Source organism: Akebia trifoliata, chromosome 9, assembly GCF_017979445.1.
Source record: "Akebia trifoliata isolate Shusen 1 chromosome 9, ASM1797944v1, whole genome shotgun sequence".
NCBI classification, from domain to species: Eukaryota; Viridiplantae; Streptophyta; class Magnoliopsida; order Ranunculales; family Lardizabalaceae; genus Akebia; species Akebia trifoliata.
This window is the reverse complement of record NC_141383.1, coordinates 21,735,979-21,753,214: the sequence shown is the minus strand read 5'-3', so window position 1 is coordinate 21,753,214 and position 17,236 is coordinate 21,735,979. Positions and strand designations below refer to the sequence as shown.

The window sequence follows — 17,236 nt, the reverse complement described above, 5'->3', positions numbered from 1 at the left end:
GATGCATGACTGTACTTCCCCATAAAAAATTGTATCTCGAGAGAACCGTGTATCCCAAGGAGCACAGATCTATAGTTCTAAAACTTGTCACCTCAGGTAGTCGATTGAGTATGTCACGTGGGATAGTCAGATTATCACGACTCATTTTTATAATCATACTTTATATGTTATTATGAATTTTGTAATATTTGAAACTTGGCATGAATTTTTAGGTGGAATGCAAAATTTGCCTTTTTAATTTATAAAATGATTGGGGGGGGGGGGTGTTCGTGGAAATTTTGGTGTTCGGATGTCACATAAGTTTATGATACCTTATATAAATATGTTTCATGAAATAAAATAGATAAAAATAAAATGTACATTGGTCATATATAGTATGCCCACAAAACATTGTACATTCACAATGTTTTACAAAATTCTAACATCTTTTATATTTTTTTCCTCAAAAGTTTGGTAGAATTTCTCATCAAGACTAGAGTAGGTAAAAATTTGCGACAGTTTGAGAGCGATTGTAGGAATGTGAATTTGAATTTTATGATCAGGTTGACGGATCCTCTCTCATTGATCCTTTAATTGATGGAGGACAACCAAGAACTTGACAAATTTGACGATATACAAAAAGGCAACCAAATACAAAGAAATCTACATTTTGTTTTATATCAAATTAATGTCATTCTCTCACAAAATTCATATCTTACTTTTAGATAATCATCGAATTTGTTTTATTTTATATCCTAATGATTTTCTGACTCAAAAATTTTCATTCGGTCAGTACTCAGCTGACGTGGCAAGGGTATGTAACTGTTGATCTTATTCCTTGTGGATCCCGAAGAAAAAGATCTATGGTTCTGTACCCTTGCAATGTCAACTATTTACAGATTGAGTGAAAATTTTCGAGTCTGAAAATCACGACTTTATTTTAAATCTCGAGAAATATCCATTTGGTTAACGGTCCCCTCATCATTACTTGCACCCCAATGAAACGGTCTCTATCGAAGGATATATACCATAATTCCTTCATCATGAAAGTTTGTAAAAGAAACCAACTTTACTCTAATACTCTATCCACATTAACAACCCTTCATCCATAGGTTACCATGACATATATACCCTTTCTTCATCTTTATTCCCTCATAATTTTGTGCTTCTTTATGCCTTTCATCATTGCCTTTTGAGTGATACATAGTTTTCTTATTTGCAAAACAAAATTAAGATTCTCTAGTTAGGTTTTGAGATATATATTAATTAAATTGGTAAGTTTTATACCTCTTAAGATCTCTTATTTTGATTTGCACTTTACAGTACAAGTTCCAAATGATTGAAGAATAAGAACCCTAGACCATCCCCCACACTGATATGGGCCATATGGCTCACCTCTTTTTTTGGGATCCAAATCCTTGAAAGAATATATGTTGGAGGAGCTGTTCTTGTAAAAGCTACTCTCCTTTATTTTTTTTTTCTGCTAAAGGAGATGCATGTGGTATTTGAATATCCAAACTATACTATTTTTTTTTTTTTTCAAATATATGCCAGTTGGGCTTCTTTTTTTTTTTTTTTTTTCTTTTTTTGTTGGTAAATTTTTTAGATAGCCCACTGAATTTTGGTGAAAATTATAGATAACCCTTTGGTTTTCAAACTGATGACATACTCATTTGACTTCGGTCTTCTGTGAGACTGACGAAAATAACCAAAATACCCTCATCTTTAATCTCTTGCCAAAATTTGGACTAACACATTTTTCTTTCTCGTCTTCTACCTTCAAATCTTAAGAACAAGATAAGGATTAAGATGATGGGTAAAAAATTGAGGATTTTGACAAGAGGTTAAACAAACTTTACACTAGAGGTTGAAGAGAATGGTTCTTTGAAAGGGAAAAAAAAAAGTTTTTAGCGAGAAGTTTAATACAAAGGGTATTTTGGTCATTTTATGGGGATCATGGAAGACCTTGGTCAAGAGGGCATATCATCAAATTGAAAAGCCAGGGAGGTATCTCTAATTTTCATATTTTTTTCTCTTTTAATTGATTCTCCCACACATCTCTATCTAAATATTCCTTGCTCCCTTGCATCATTAACTTTGATATTATAAGTTGGGTACAAGTAAGGTACCCATGTCTTATATACTACAAATACGGTCTACAAGAGTTATAAACCATACACAAAAAGCAGCATATGCAATCGAATAATTGAACCAATCGAATAATTTTCGCCATCTATGAGATCTGTACCACTAAAAGTTGAACCAATCGAATAATTTTTTATATCTAGATAATCACACTATTATTAACACTCGTAGGTTATTATGATCAAAATCACGAGATACAACTTAACGTGATTCGGCTTAGAAGATCTCTAATACTAAGTTACCCATATCTTATATTCTACAAATATGGTCTACAAGAGGTATAATCCATACACAAAAAGCGGCATATGCAAACGAATAATTTTCGCCATCTACGAGATCTGTACCACTAAAAGTTGAACCAATCGAATAATTTTTTATATCTAGATAATCACACTATTATTAACACTCAAATCAAAGTCACGAGATATAACAACCTAACGTGATTCGGCCTAGAAGATCTCTATTACTTTGGGAAAAAATAGTTGTTACTAATGGTGATAGAGATGAGATCTCCAAGAAAATTGTTCTTCAGCCTGTTCTGAAATTTCTAACCCTAGTTTAAAAGTTGAGAAATTGTGCATCGTCAATTTTTATCATTAGTTTGTAATCGCTTTTCATGAGGTTAGAAGTTTCAGAATGGGCTGATTTTTATGAGGATATCAGTCAAAACTTTGTCTAAAACGCTGTCTACAATTTTATTTATCGAACGCTGTCCATATATATATATATATATAATATTTTTATTATCTTTTTGATGATAATCTTGGACCGTTCTTATTGATAGAGATTAAGGATGCAAAAGCTTGAAAAAGAGAGATGAATGGCATCTCTAGTATTCCTTGGCCATTATGAATAGGGAATGTAGCTTGTCTTTAGGCAGCATATGATCATGGAAAAGGGATACTATTCCTTTGACCACCAATTGGATTTTATGTTCTTAAAACATCATTTTCAATCTCTCTCATAAGGGACCAATAGGGGTCAAGTTCTTGAATATAGGGTGAGAGCTAAGTGTATAAAAGCTATTAATTAGCCTTTGAAGGTACTTGTATAGTTGTATAGTGCCATAGTGGGTTTCATAGATTACATTATATTTTCTTAAATTATTTTTTTCCCACTTTTTATTTGGTTTTTATCCCTTACACTTATTAAATTATTAATAATATGTGTTTTAAGCCAATGTTATAAACTATGATTTTATCTTCATAGTGGTTAAGAATGTACTAACTTAATTAATAATTTTTTTTTTTTTACTGTTAATTATTTATAAATAATTTTTGTATAGATTTTAGAGGAAGTTAATAAAATAGCCACATATTTTACTGAAATTATTTTTTTTCCTTACAAAAACATCTACAATTATCGTATGTTGAATTTTACGAATTTACCTTTATGCCATTGTGTTGAATGTAGGTTCACAAAAGGGTAAATAAGTAAATAGCAAATGTGACAATTAGTAGTACAATATATATTCATTTTGATGAAAGTAAATAATTATGAAATTGGATATATGACCCTAAACCCTAAAAAAATGGTTGGCTCAATAAGGTTTGCAAAATACTTAGATCATTTTTATAAATATCCGACATTTAAGCTCTTAGCGTCAACATAATAAACCTTGTCATGAAAATTTGGGTTTTGGTAATGGGAAATCACATTTCACCATTCAATTCCTACTCTCATCGAGTTACTAATGTCAGTAAGAATTGATTTACCGATAAATATATATGTTATCATTGGTCTTTTATATAATGTAGAACTCATAAATCTTGAACAATTATACAATATTTGCCTTATATAACCCGTTGGAATGTACAGGGTCGGGTGGTTTCGTGGTCCTCTAGTGATACTTGTGGATTCAGGGGCACCAGAAGAAGGACACCATTTGCTGTTCAAATGACAATAGAAAATGCTATTCGTACAGTAGTAGATCAGGGCAAAAATCATGATAAAAGGTCTTGATCTCGAAAGAGATGTAGCATTACGAGCCAAGTAATTTGGTTAATAATAATAATAATGTAGCAATGGATGTTAGAATAGTAATATATCATACACCTTTCTATGATTTAGTTATTTCCATATCAAATAACTAATATTAAAGTTGTTTTATTTTAACTTAGTGAGGAAAAATGATTTTCTTCATTAATTTAGCTAATAATATTTTTGCCCAAAGGACCATGAGATCATCATATGCTCTTGTTTGATTCTTCCCAATCACTTTGAAAATAATCTCTATGATTGCACATATATAAAATCTCAATTATGTTCTCCCTTACAAGGTATACAAATGGCATCATCATGTTCCTAGGTTGACATCCACTAGATGGCCCTCGAGATGTGTATGATATAAAGTTTATAAGCCCTAGGGACCTTAGCTCTATGGACCTTAGGACAACTTGACTATGGCAGTTTCCATATGAGAAATGCGTTTGAACAACTATTAGTTAATTGGGCTTTAAATTGTGTGGGCTTGGATGCTAACCCAGCCCAGTAAAATGGGTATAAGGCCTCTCTCTTGAGCCAACAAAATAAGATCGGGTTTCGAATCCAACCATATAATGGATTATCCATACCTCAGAGACCATCTTCGCAAAAACTTCAATTCATTTTAAGATTCATAATATAAAAAATAAAAAATAAAAAAAAAAATTCTTGAAAGTGAATTGTATTCCATGAATATGATATCTATCTAGTGCGATGTATGGAATATATGACATGACAAAGGTGGAGAATTTCTATCGATTGGTCATGTCATATAGACCTGAATCGGACATCCAATTGCTTTAATTTGATTTATCCGGAGACACCCCCTTTTGACACATGCCCCTTAACGTGGCATGTGCCAGAACCATAGATTCTTTTCCTCGGGAAAGACAATTGCACATATTTATGGGAATGTACAGTTGTGTATTCTTGGGGGTAAAAAAAATCTATGATTCTAACCCATGCCAAGCCAGGGGCATCACACACACACACACACACACACACACTCTCTCTCTCTCTCTCTCTCTCTCTCTCTCTCTTATATATATATATATATATATATATATATATATATGATGTACACAATCAAACCTACTTCTCGATTCAATAGATGCCCAAAGAAGTGAATATGGTACCCAAATAGCAAGATATATGTAAAAAGCAGGTCCGCTACGCCTATATGGAATGTAACGACATTGGGATCCATATGTAAACGTAGTATTTATTTACATACGCTTGAATGATCCCTTCTCGTAATGAGAATGTACATAACCCTATTTCGGTCTGGTTAATAGGTTACATCAAACTGACATGTCCAGTAACCCATGTGTGGTATTTGAAATGTCTTCCTAGTTACATCGTGAATCTTTTAGATAAACCTCTCAAAGAAATCGAAATTCTGATTTTATAGATTCAGAATGATAAATTGTCACCCCATTCAATCCGATTAGGATGCCTTGGCTCTGACATGTCTCTTCAAAGGAGTAACATGAAGCTCAAAATTTTGGGTGTATTCAATACTCATGTTCTTTCAATAGTTATTTTTCAGTAACTACTTTTTATTCCAATAATACGTTAGAACGGTATATGTATGTATATAACGATCATTTGGTGTCGAAATATCAACAATACGACCCTTAAAAGTGGGAAGGGAAAAAAATTATAATCAATTTTATCAAATACTCAAATCCATCCCGGACTTGGTCTTCTCTGTTTGACTTGGAGCGCACTAGGGCTCGACTAGTTTAGCCCACTAGGAGCATACGACTAGGGCCTTACGAGTTACAATTGGGCAAAGGCAAGCTCTTTAAGGGCAGAGTTGGTAATATTTTGCAACTCCTAAATCGATTTTTTTTTTTCGTGGAGAAACAAAACTTTCGCATGCACGAACTAACTTTTGCTTGCATGAACTTATTTTTGGTGTAAAACAAAGTTTCGACGCAAAACACAACTTTCACTTGTACAAACTTATTTTTGGGGGCTAGTTGAATCTATCATGTAAAGAAGAGGGTTTCTCCAAAATTCTAAAGAACGAAAATTAACTTAGAAGCCAACCCACAAACATGGTTTTAAAACTCGTTCGAGACCGAGATGTATCACCCAAGTTAACTCGGTATTAAAGTTGAACGAGACCAACTCACAAGTCACTTTTTTGACTAATATTTAATGCCTCACGTTCAATTTTTTGATTTTTTAAACGAGACGTCTCAAACGTATCCGAAAAGTCGTCTGAGACGAGATGTGAAACCGAGTTTTAAAACCATGCCCACAAATGATTAAGAATCTTCAAAACTTGTAACTCAATAGAAATTAATCCAACTCGGTGTAGTTCTAATGAGTTGATGAGTTTATTTGATGTTTTCAGAAATGACTCGGGAGTTGGCTTCATCGAGTCACATTCCGAGTCACCTTGAAATTTAAACGACTTGAGTCGACTCAACGAGTTTTAAAACTACGCTGAAGGATAGGAGTGAGAACCTTTGTGAAGGAACTCGAACTGTCGAACAGTGGTGTCTTTGGGCTGAGAACCATGATGAAGAGAAGGGTTTTGTTACAGTGTGGCCGTAGCAAGTTACTTATCCTACGTTCGTCTTGGTTCGAGAAGAGGATCAAAATCCCAACTCACCCAAAACAAACCAGTTTTCATATCTCATGTTCTTCTTCTTTGTTTCAGATTCCCATAAAACCCACCTCTCTGTGTTCTTCCTCCTCTGTTTCTCCTCAGTTCTTAATCAACAAATTCTCAACAAACAGTAAGTCAAATGATGATGAAGAAGAAGACCCACTTGAAGGTACGGCTCTCTTTGCTCATATCTGTGTACCCAAATCTTTGTTTGTTTGTCTGTCTGTTTTATTTGATTATTTAGGGTGGTGGGTTAAGCTTGAATTAAGACAACCCATTGATCCTTCAAAGCTCTATTGAAGAAAATATATATAAAAAAAATCCATGTTTTGGTCGGAATCTTATTTTTATGTATTGTGATTTGACGACCCATTTTATCCTTCTTAGCTCTATTGTAGAAATTAAAAAAAAAAAATTGTTTTGGTTGGAATCTGATTTTTATGTAGTGGGGTTTAACTAAGTTGGTAGCTTTCTCCATTGAAGACTACAGATGTCTCTTAGATGTTTTTGATGGAGATTTTATCTCTCCAGTTGTTCAATGGGCTTAATTAATCTAATTAGTACTTTATTAGGCTTCCCATGTTCCTTAATCAGTATTTTTTGTAATTTTTTTTTATAGATAAAGGGAATAGAAATACAAGCGGTAGATTGAGATGACCTACAAAGGAAAAAAAAGAAAAACAACAAGAAGAAAAACAACGAAAAAATACAACAAGCAAACCGAGCAACGGTTCCAAAAGATTACAAACACAATCCCAACGAACTAGGAAGTCCTCAAAGAAAACCCCTCTGAACTCCTTGAAGATCTTACACCAAACAAATAGAAACCCAAGAATCGACAAGAATTACCCTTGAGTGGATCGATCCTTTCCTTCAAATATTCTAGCATTTCTTTCCTCCCATAGGCCCCAAGTTATCGCGAATGGAGTTAAACTCCAAAGCAACTCTTAGATAGACGAAAGCTTATCCCCAATTGAGTCCACTCCCCAACGACACCTCTCGCGGAACTTGGCATACAACACTCCACTCCGAATAAGGAGAAAAAGTGATTCCACACCTCCTTTGCCATGGGACAATGCACAAGATGATGATTAGCCGACTCCTCATTACACAAGCACATATAGCAAAAAATTGGACCGCAAAAACCCCTTATTCTCAACTGATCTAGCATTAGAATTCTTTCCTTAACTGCAATCCACATGAAAAAATCCACCTTAGATGGTACCTTGGGCCCTCAAACCTTAGCAAGGTGATTAGTATTAATTAATTTGAATTAATCAATATCAGGCAAACGCAATTAACTAATAAAATAAATATGAAAAGAACCAACCTGGAGAGAGCGAAGTAATATATGTAACATTTCCCTGAATATACTTGTTGAAGCTTTGAGTCGTAATTCAAGATCCAAGATTTCATGGATTATCAGTTGTAGCTCCTCACTTGGTGCACAACGGATTTTCCATATTCCATTTTAAAATCTAAAAATCTCCTTACTACTAATTTCTTTGATCCAACATCGTTTGTAATGTATTTCTTTTCTAGCATTTCCCATGACTCTAGCAATTTTATAGTGAACATACATGTCATATAGAGAGGGAATTAAACCATTCAAGATATAATTTCGGCAGAGATAATTGCAATGATTCCACCAATTTTTTCTTGTATTCTAGCATGTTCATGCTCTAAATCATTAATAGAAGTGTGTTCAAAGAGCATATTGGCCAATTGCAATGTAGTTAGTCAAAAAAACATTTTTGACTGGCACCTCTTGAAGCTTGAGCTGTCAAGCAGTTCAGGTTTTTCCAAGTGATTAGCGTGAGCCATTTTTGGTTAAGTTGAATTAAAGATACCAATATTTTTTTTTAGATTGTTGGAAAATTAACAAGATGATTGATATTAATTAATTCAAATTAATCAAATATCAGACAATCACAATTAACCAATAAAATAAATATGGAAAGAATTGACCCAAAGAGAGGAAAGTAATTTATTAGTAGAACCCCGAATATACTTGTTGAAGCTTTGAGTTGTAATTCCAGATCCATGAACCTGTGACAAAGAAGAAGCCGAAACAGAAATAGAATGTTGTGAACCCAAGGCATATGCTGCGCACACTGAATTAAAGAAAAATATTGCCCTACCCTTATGCTACCAAGGTTGATTGTGATCTTCCTCCTGAGATTTAACAGGTAATCTCTACTATTAGTACAGTAGTAGAGATCTAGAACTCTTAGAGTACTCTAAATACGTAAGGACAAAAAAATAGTAAGCAGAAGATGATTTTGTGTTGTTTTCTGGTTGAATCAGAGACCTTTATTTATAGAGGATTCTCACTTATATAATAGATCAAATGAAGGTAACACGTGTAGTGCACGTTAGAAACTTCCCCAAGGACTTGCGCCCAGGTAGTTCAATAACGAATCACTAACTATTTGAATGGATCAACAAGGCTAAAAGAGAAAAAATAAACTCAAATGAAATTTTGTATAAATTTTTTTTTTTTTTTTACGTTTACAGCCTTGACTTGAAAAGTTTACGGCCTACGCTCAACTCAACTTGGTTTGGTTCGGCGTAGTGTGGTGTGAGCGCGCATGTGGCAATTTGAGGATATCTTTGAGTACTTTTAACTAGGATAGAGTATAAGATAATTTATTAAGAGGTTCTCAACCTTACGAAGTGGAAGCGAGAATGTTAGCTTAGGTAACACAAACATTGGTGAGAATCCAATGCCCCGAAAACCTAATGGTTCCTCCGCAAGGTTTGTCCACAGAGGGTGAGTCAGGGCCTAAGATCAGGCTGAAAGGCGTAGTCGATGGACAACAGATGAATATTCCTGTACTATTTATTCAATGTGGGATTAAAAAGAAGGAATACACTTTTACCTCATTCTTAAAGTAATTTCAAAAAGGTAAAAAGATAAAGGGATATAAGACAAAATAGAGAAAATACAAAATAAAGGTTCAAGAATCAAATCTTCACCACAACACTTTAAAATGAATTTTCAAATAAAATAGAATTTCATTCACACAAAATTTGTGAGGGTTTTCAGGTTCCTCTATTATAGAGAAACTATCGCCTATGTGGAAAGATTTTAGAACAAGCCTGAAACATAAGAAAAAGGAAATGACCCTAGAAAATCCGATTGTTTGACTTCGTATAGAAGAAGACAATAAGGTCAATGAATTGAAAGAGACGACCTCCGAATTCAGATCCAAGGCAAATCTTATTGGAGGAAAGCCTTACAAATTTCAGAAACTCAAGTATGATTTCAAAAAGAAGTTAGTTGATAAAAATGAAAAGTCAAAGGTGACCTTCAAAAAATCAAAGCGAAATTGTTTTGTTTGTGGGAAACTTGGGCTTCCAACGCGTTTCTATCATGAGTGGAAAGGTCAAGACAAAACAAAGGTTGCCCCAAGCACACGTGGCTGAGGGTGACAACCTTTTTGCCATTGTGTCTGAGATGAACTTTGTCAGTGACATAAGAGATTTGTGGATAGATACTGGAGCTACCAAGTATATCTGTGCAAAAAAAAAAAAATGCATTTGCCTTTTACATACCTGTGGGGGAAGGTGAGCAATTGTTCATGGGCAACTTGACAACATCTAAGTGGCAGGAAAGGGGACTGTGGCACTGAAGTTCACATCTGGTAATCACCTCATGCTTAAGGATGCTTTTCATGTTCCAGGTATTCAAATAAACCTAGTCTCAGGTGTCTCCTCAGTAAGAAAGGGTTCAACTTAGTTTTTGAGGCAGACTAGTTTGTGTTATCCAAGGGTGGGTCTTTAGTAGGGAAAGAATATCTGAATGAGGGGCTTTCTACGCTAATTGTAATGGTTGAAAACATGAATAAAGCTTCTACTTCTTCTACTTATATTGCTGATTCTTATAATATTTGGCATGGTAGATTAGGCCATGTTTGCAAATCTTCCATAAATAAACTGATGAACTTAGGATTAATTTCAAGAACTATTAAACTAACAAATGAAAAATGCAGAGTTTGTGTAGAATCCAAGTACGCTAGGAAACCTTTTAAAAAATTAAATAGATATTCTGAACTTCTAGGATTAATCCATAGTGATTTAGGAGATTTAAAAGATTTTGAAACTAGAAGTGAGAACAAATACTTTGTGACTTTTATTGATGATTTTGATAGGTATTGCTTAGTTTATCTAATAAAAAGTAAAGATGAGGCCTTAGAAAAATTCATAATCTACAAACAAGAACTAGAAAACCAAGTAGATAAGAGAATCAAGGTTTTAAGATCAGATAGAGGAGGAGAATATGATTGTTGACCTTTTGAAAAATTCTATCTAGATGATGGAATCATTCATCAAGAAACGACACCGTACTCGCCTCAATCTAATGGAATAGCAGAGAGGAAAAGTAGAACATTAAAGGATATGGTCAATGCCTTATTAATAAGTTCTGGACTTCCCATGAGTTTTGGGGGGAAGGTATTGCTTTCAGCATGCTATATCTTAAACAAAATACCTTTTAAGGATTTAGATAAAACACCTTATTAGTTATGGAAAAAGAGAGCACCCTCTTTTAAATACTTGAAAGTGTGGGGGTGCTTATCTAAGGTGTCAATACTTGAAAATGGACTAAACTAGGCCCTAAAATAGTAGATTGTGTGTTCATAGGCTATGCTCAGAATAATAGTGCCAATAGGTTCTTAGTAATCAAATCTAAAAATAGCTTGATTGAGAGAAACACAATATTTGAATTAAGAGATGTGTAATTTTTTGAAGACCACTTTCCTCTTAAGGATAAAGTGAAGGAAAATCAAATTAGGATTTTACCTGAAAAGGAAATTGAATCTTCTGAAGAAGATATTTTTGAACCTAGAAGAAGTAAAAAACCTAAAATATCTTCTAGCTTTGGTCCATACTTTCTTACGTTCTTAGTCGAAGATGACCCTCAATCTTTTAATGATGCAATGACCTTTTATGATGCAACCTTTTGGAGGGAAGCAATCATTAGTGTATATGATTCCATAATGAGTAATAAAACATGGGAATTATTAGATCTTCCTCATGAGGGTAAGCCTATTGGTTGTAAATGGATCTTTAAGAAGAAGTTGAAGTCTGATGGGTCAATAGATAAATTTAAGGCCAGATTGGTTGAAAAAAACTATAAACAAAAATAAGGTATAAATTTTTTCAATACCTATTACCCAACCGGCAGTTGTTGAGAGATGGGATTATAGCTATTGACTTTGTGAGGTCAAAAGAAAATTTAGCAAATCCCTTAACAAAAGGACTAGGTAGAGAGTTAGTTACAAAAATTCGAAGGGGATGGGGCTAAAGCCTATTGAAAATTAAATCATCAACAACAAGAACCCAACCCAAGTGATTTGAGATACCAAGAGATAGGTTCAATGGGAAAAACAAGTTGTTGTGTGATTTGTCATGTTACTACATTGCCCATCCCTATGACACAGTAGTACACATGTATCAATGAGAGGATGAGTTTTTTAACTCTTAATGCTTTTTATAACTGGATGTCCAATGGGGTGTTTAGACATGAGACTCCCAATAGAAGCACCTATATAAGTGTGGAATTGGGGTTGCGTCGTATGCAAATTGTTGGCTAATTCTCTAGAGCACTTATGAAAATCTGGGATTGCTCACGGCCGAAATGAGTACAACCAAAGAACTCTATGATACCTAAAAGATTTGTGTCTGTAGTTCATTGTCTCGGTTTACAATATAAAGTTGAACAGTTCAAGACATAAGTTCACTGGACAACTAGTAAACCCGATGGATATACACTAAGCAAAGGTTCAAGTCCAAAAGACACCGTTGCCATTTCACAACTTTTTGTTGTACTCCAAATGTGGTTTTTCTTTATTTCATTCATGGGGGGGATTGTTATTGTGTGTGAATGAAATTCTATTTTATTTGGAAATTCCTTTTAAAGTATTGTGGTGAAAGTTTGATTCTTGAACCTTTGTCTTTTCTCGATTTATCTTATCTCCCTTTTGTCTTTTCACCTTTTTAAAATTACTTTTAGATGAGGTAAAAGTGTATTCTTTATTTTTAATCCCACTTCGGATAAAAGTAAGGTTGAAAATTTCTTAATATACTATCTTCTTGTGTTCTAACTTAGTTAGAAGCATTCAAAAGTATCTCCAAATTGCCACACGCGTGTGCATGTCACTCTAAGCTAAGCCGATTTGGGTCGAGCACAGGCGCGGACCGAATTGGACTCTTCGAGCCTAGAGTTGTGGGCATCAAAAGCTTTTTTTTTTTAATAAAATTTCATTGAGCTTATTATTCCTCTCTTACTCTTATTGATTCGTTCAAAGAGTTAGTGGTCCGTTATCTAACTACTTAGCACAAGTCCTTAGGGAAGTTTCTTGTGCATTACACATATCGCCTTCGTTTGATCCCTTATGTTAGTGAGACTCATCTATAAATAGAGGTCTTCTGGTTTAACTAGAAAACAACACAAAATCATCTTCTGCTTACTGTTTTTCTTGATTCTCTTATGTCCTTACGCATTTGGAGTACTCTAAGAATTCTAGATTTCTACTATTGTGCTAATAGTAGAGATTACCCGTTGAATCTTGGGAGAGGGAGGGGGAGGGGATCACAATCAACTTGGTAGCACAAGGGCAAAACGACATTTTCCATTGGTTCAACATGCACAACACATGCCTCAGGTTCACACCATTTTGTTTCAGCTTCTTTATTGTCACAAGTTCTTGGATCTGGATTTACAACTCAAAGCTTCAACAAATATGTTCAGATTGATAATTCAAATTAATTAATACCAATCACCTTGTTAATTTTCCAACACAAATAGCTGCATGGGGAAATGAAGGATGACCGAGATTTAAATCATTATAAAGCTCACACAAAAAACAAACCTCTGTTATTAGTAACCCAAAACCTAGAATCATCTCCAATCGGACCTCCAAGAACGTTATCAAGACTTTCCAACAACTCCGAGACCTCTGGCAATTCCAAATTGTTCAAGGGCCTCCTGAACCCCAAGTGCAGTTTTCACTTGTTTTAATCTGTTTTTCTTCAATTTTATTGAGTTCCTAACCCCGATGCTAAAATAACTACAATCAAGCCATACCATAAAAAAAAATGAAGTCGAGGTTTCAATCATCTTTCTTAATTGTGTCTGTTTTGTGTTGGTTTTGCTACTTTGGTTGCTTTACTTAGGTATTTGTAGAAATTGTAACTTGTATTTCTTGTAATGGGGAATTGAATTTTGATTGGATGGTCTTGTCCCCATGGGCATCAATGTAGGCCATTTTATGAACTTGCTTGAAATACTATTAACTGCGTATAAATGTAAAAGCAACTCGGCTGTTTAGTCCTGAGTATTGGTTTTGGGTGTGACTGACCGAGACACAAGTGGAACCTCTAACTTGGTTTGATGGATTCTATGAGTGACTGTAAAAAATGGAAAATGGGAATTGAGCTTAATTTCTTTGTTTATTTACTTAATTGAGTTATGTTTCTTTGCTTTTCCAACTAAGTTTCTAAACACTTGTACTAGACGTTGATAACTTAAACTATGATGTCAATCCAAGAATAAGATTCAATGAAGCTGTAATGAAATTTTTAACATTGCTTGTGTTATTCCCTCTAAAATTGTATTTATATTTGTAGACGAAACATTTGAAGGGGAAACGACAGATGGATGGGAGGAAGAGGAGGAGACTGAGCCAGAGGTACAACACTTTTGGTTGAATATTTGTGTTATTTAAATTTGTAACTTTTTTGTTTAGTTACTAGATTGTCTTTTTAGTTGATGCTATTTGTTCAAAAACTAGATTGGGGATGGAGGTGATGGTGGTGGAATTGTGTTGGGAGATGTTCCATGGGGTGATCGGGCTCTATCAATTGCTCATGAGGTCTTGCTCCAATTCGGTGATGATATGAAACTCTTCTCTTTCAAGACTTCTCCTCGTGGGTACATTTACGTGAGATTGGACAAACTCTCAAACAGGTAAGATTTGATGTATTGGCACGTGTTTAAAGTTTCATTTTCTCTAGCATGGTTACTGTCATCCAGATTTACCATCCAATTTTTGTAAATGAAAACATGAAACAATATGAGTTTCTTTTGTTCCCAACTTGCATGAAAAAGTAATGGGGGCAATATTCTTTTACTCCATTGTTTCTCACTAAAGTAGACTGGAAATCCATGGAGGTGTTTGTTTCCAATTTCATAATCCTAAATCAGTAGATGGAAGTGGAACATATAAATTAACATGCACAGTCATGGTGTAGTCCCTCATTAGCAATTCATCATATGGGAAAAAAATATATATTTTATGGATAAAGTCGAGTGTAGTTTGAATTGGTCCTTCAAAATTTTGCAAAAAGGAAAAGATCAACAAAAATGAAAAGTAAATGTTTTTGAAAAACTGGACATTTCACATCTTCTACGGGGAATAAAAAAGAAATAATTTGGAAGATTACTACTACTTATTCATGAATGAACCCCCCAAATGGCCAAAGAAATCAATCCCTAAGGAATCCCACCTAAATACAATCTCAAATGTTACCCCCCTTTAGTTCCTCGTGCATCTTCAACCAAAGAAACATGATTGCTTTGATATCATGAGCAAGTAGAAAATTGAAGAAGACTATAAGATTCTACTTCAGCATTAAAAACACAAAGAGGACCAATTTCTGTACAATTTTGATCATTGGTTTCGACATTGGTTCTCCCATATATCTTACATATGCTAACACATGGTCTTCCCTCGTAGGTACGGGTGTCCTACCATTGAAGAAATCGAAAATTACAGTTGTCTTTACAAGAAAGAATTGGAGAAGGTTGGAGAATCTGGAGAGATACCCGGCGATTTGGCTCTGGAGGTAACTTGCTACTTGCCTCTTTTGTATGCACTTCATGCAAACAATTGAAGTGGATCCAATATGAAAATTTTAAGAAATCTGTAGAGGTACTATGGTTGTTCCTTGAACTTTAAAAGAAATCTTTGATTTATTTTATAGGTCTCCTCTCCAGGTGCGGAGCGTTTGCTAAAGGTACCAGATGACTTGGACCGGTTCAAATACATGCCCATGACACTATGCTATGTGGAAGGAGAGTTGGGATCCAAATGCCTTGAAAAGGATGGTGTTTTCTTGTTGGAGTCTATCGAAACTGAATTGGAGCAATGTGTATGGAAGTTAGCAGATGTGAAGGAGAATAGAGATATTTCACGTAAAGGAAGACCACTAAGCCGGAAGCAGAAAGATTGGAGATTAAGACTTCCGTTTGGATCGTTGAAAAGGGTGACATTGTACCTCGAATAGTAACTAATTCTTCCTTTGTTGCCGCAATCCTTTGTATACCAGCAGCGAGGGTAATGCAAATTTCCCTAACAATTTCTTGTTTCTTACAATAGAGCTTCTAGTGCCACAACAACTTTTGCTAACGCCACCCCAAGTTATGTGCTATGAATTGAGGCTGTGTTAGCAAAAGTTGGGGTGCTTATAGAATCCTTCTTCTTACAATTATGGTGAACTTTTTTTTTCTTTTGGCAGAGAAACTAGAGCATTTTGTGTGACATTGATTTATTCAAATCAGTTTTTCTTGCTTAATGTTCTACTTCGAACACATCTTACAACTTTCATCACATCGTACTCTCTAAAGGGAAAAATCTCCACAAAATCATGAAAGGTGCCGAGTAAGAATTCCATTTAAAGGGATTCTTGTGGTTCCAAGATTTCATCTACAAGAAAGCAAGTATCGGAGAGGAGCCATTTGGATGTATTACACAATGTGAAGACCACTATTTTCTTCCATGCAAATGTGTACCTCCATTTGAATAGTGCAAACTTTAGAATGACACCACCGGCCAAGTAATTCTACGGTTCTGTAATGAATATCAGTCTCACCAACCAAGCTTGAAATTTTATGACTATACCTAATCTTGTCTTATCAATCCATGTTCTTATTAGGGACATAGGCAGTTTTTTGTTTTGTTGAAAATGAGTCGCAATTACACAACGCTTGTTCAGCTCTAGTTGGAGACTTGAGAAGGTTTTTGTTTATGCAGTTATTTCTGAAGTTCCTTGTTTTAAATGTGCCAATTTCCAATTTGTGTTTATATGAGGATGCTCTCAAGCCCTTTATGCAAATGAGATTGGCGCTGGAATTGGTGATTGTTTGATAAGAGTATATCTTTTGGATTTGATGCCGTTCATGGTGAAAAAAGCGCAAAATGGATCATCGATACAGATTTTATGTGGAATTGGACGAATTGATAATGCTAATCTTCATATTCACTTTCATAAAGATGAAAATTTAGACAGATTATCGCCTTGAGTACACAACTTTGGACTGCTAATAGGGAGCAAATAGTGACAGTTGGTTCACAATTGAAACCTGCACTTTGTACCTCAGTCTGAGCAAATAACATCATCAAAGGCTGAAACTTATTGGAGGTCATATTGGTCTAAAACAAGTAACACTTTCAAAGGTAAGAACTTATTGGACACCATAAACTCGTCTTGCCACCTCGATCG

The 17,236-nt window shown here is 34.7% G+C and overlaps 1 protein-coding gene across 1 annotated transcript; it reads left to right on the top strand.

Annotated features, from left to right (window-relative positions):
* Positions 1-6,586: 6,586 nt before the first annotated feature.
* LOC147394650 (uncharacterized) lies at positions 6,587-16,782 on the top strand. Its single transcript, XM_086453452.1, has 6 exons — positions 6,587-6,899; positions 14,363-14,424; positions 14,527-14,702; positions 15,472-15,580; positions 15,719-16,071; positions 16,253-16,782. The coding sequence occupies exons 1-5, from the start codon at positions 6,638-6,640 to the stop codon at positions 16,019-16,021; spliced, it is 912 nt and encodes a 303-aa protein (XP_086309578.1). The 5' UTR covers positions 6,587-6,637; the 3' UTR covers positions 16,022-16,071; positions 16,253-16,782.
* Positions 16,783-17,236: the final 454 nt, after the last annotated feature.

Bases quoted from the DNA above. Each gene is read 5' to 3' on its own strand.
- LOC147394650 (XM_086453452.1), top strand. From the start codon at position 6,638: ATGATGAAGAGAAGGGTTTTGTTACAGTGTGGCCGTAGCAAGTTACTT. The intron at 14,425-14,526 runs GTACAACACTTT...TTCAAAAACTAG, and splicing joins AGGAGGAGACTGAGCCAGAG to ATTGGGGATGGAGGTGATGG. The intron at 14,703-15,471 runs GTAAGATTTGAT...CTTCCCTCGTAG, and splicing joins TTGGACAAACTCTCAAACAG to GTACGGGTGTCCTACCATTG.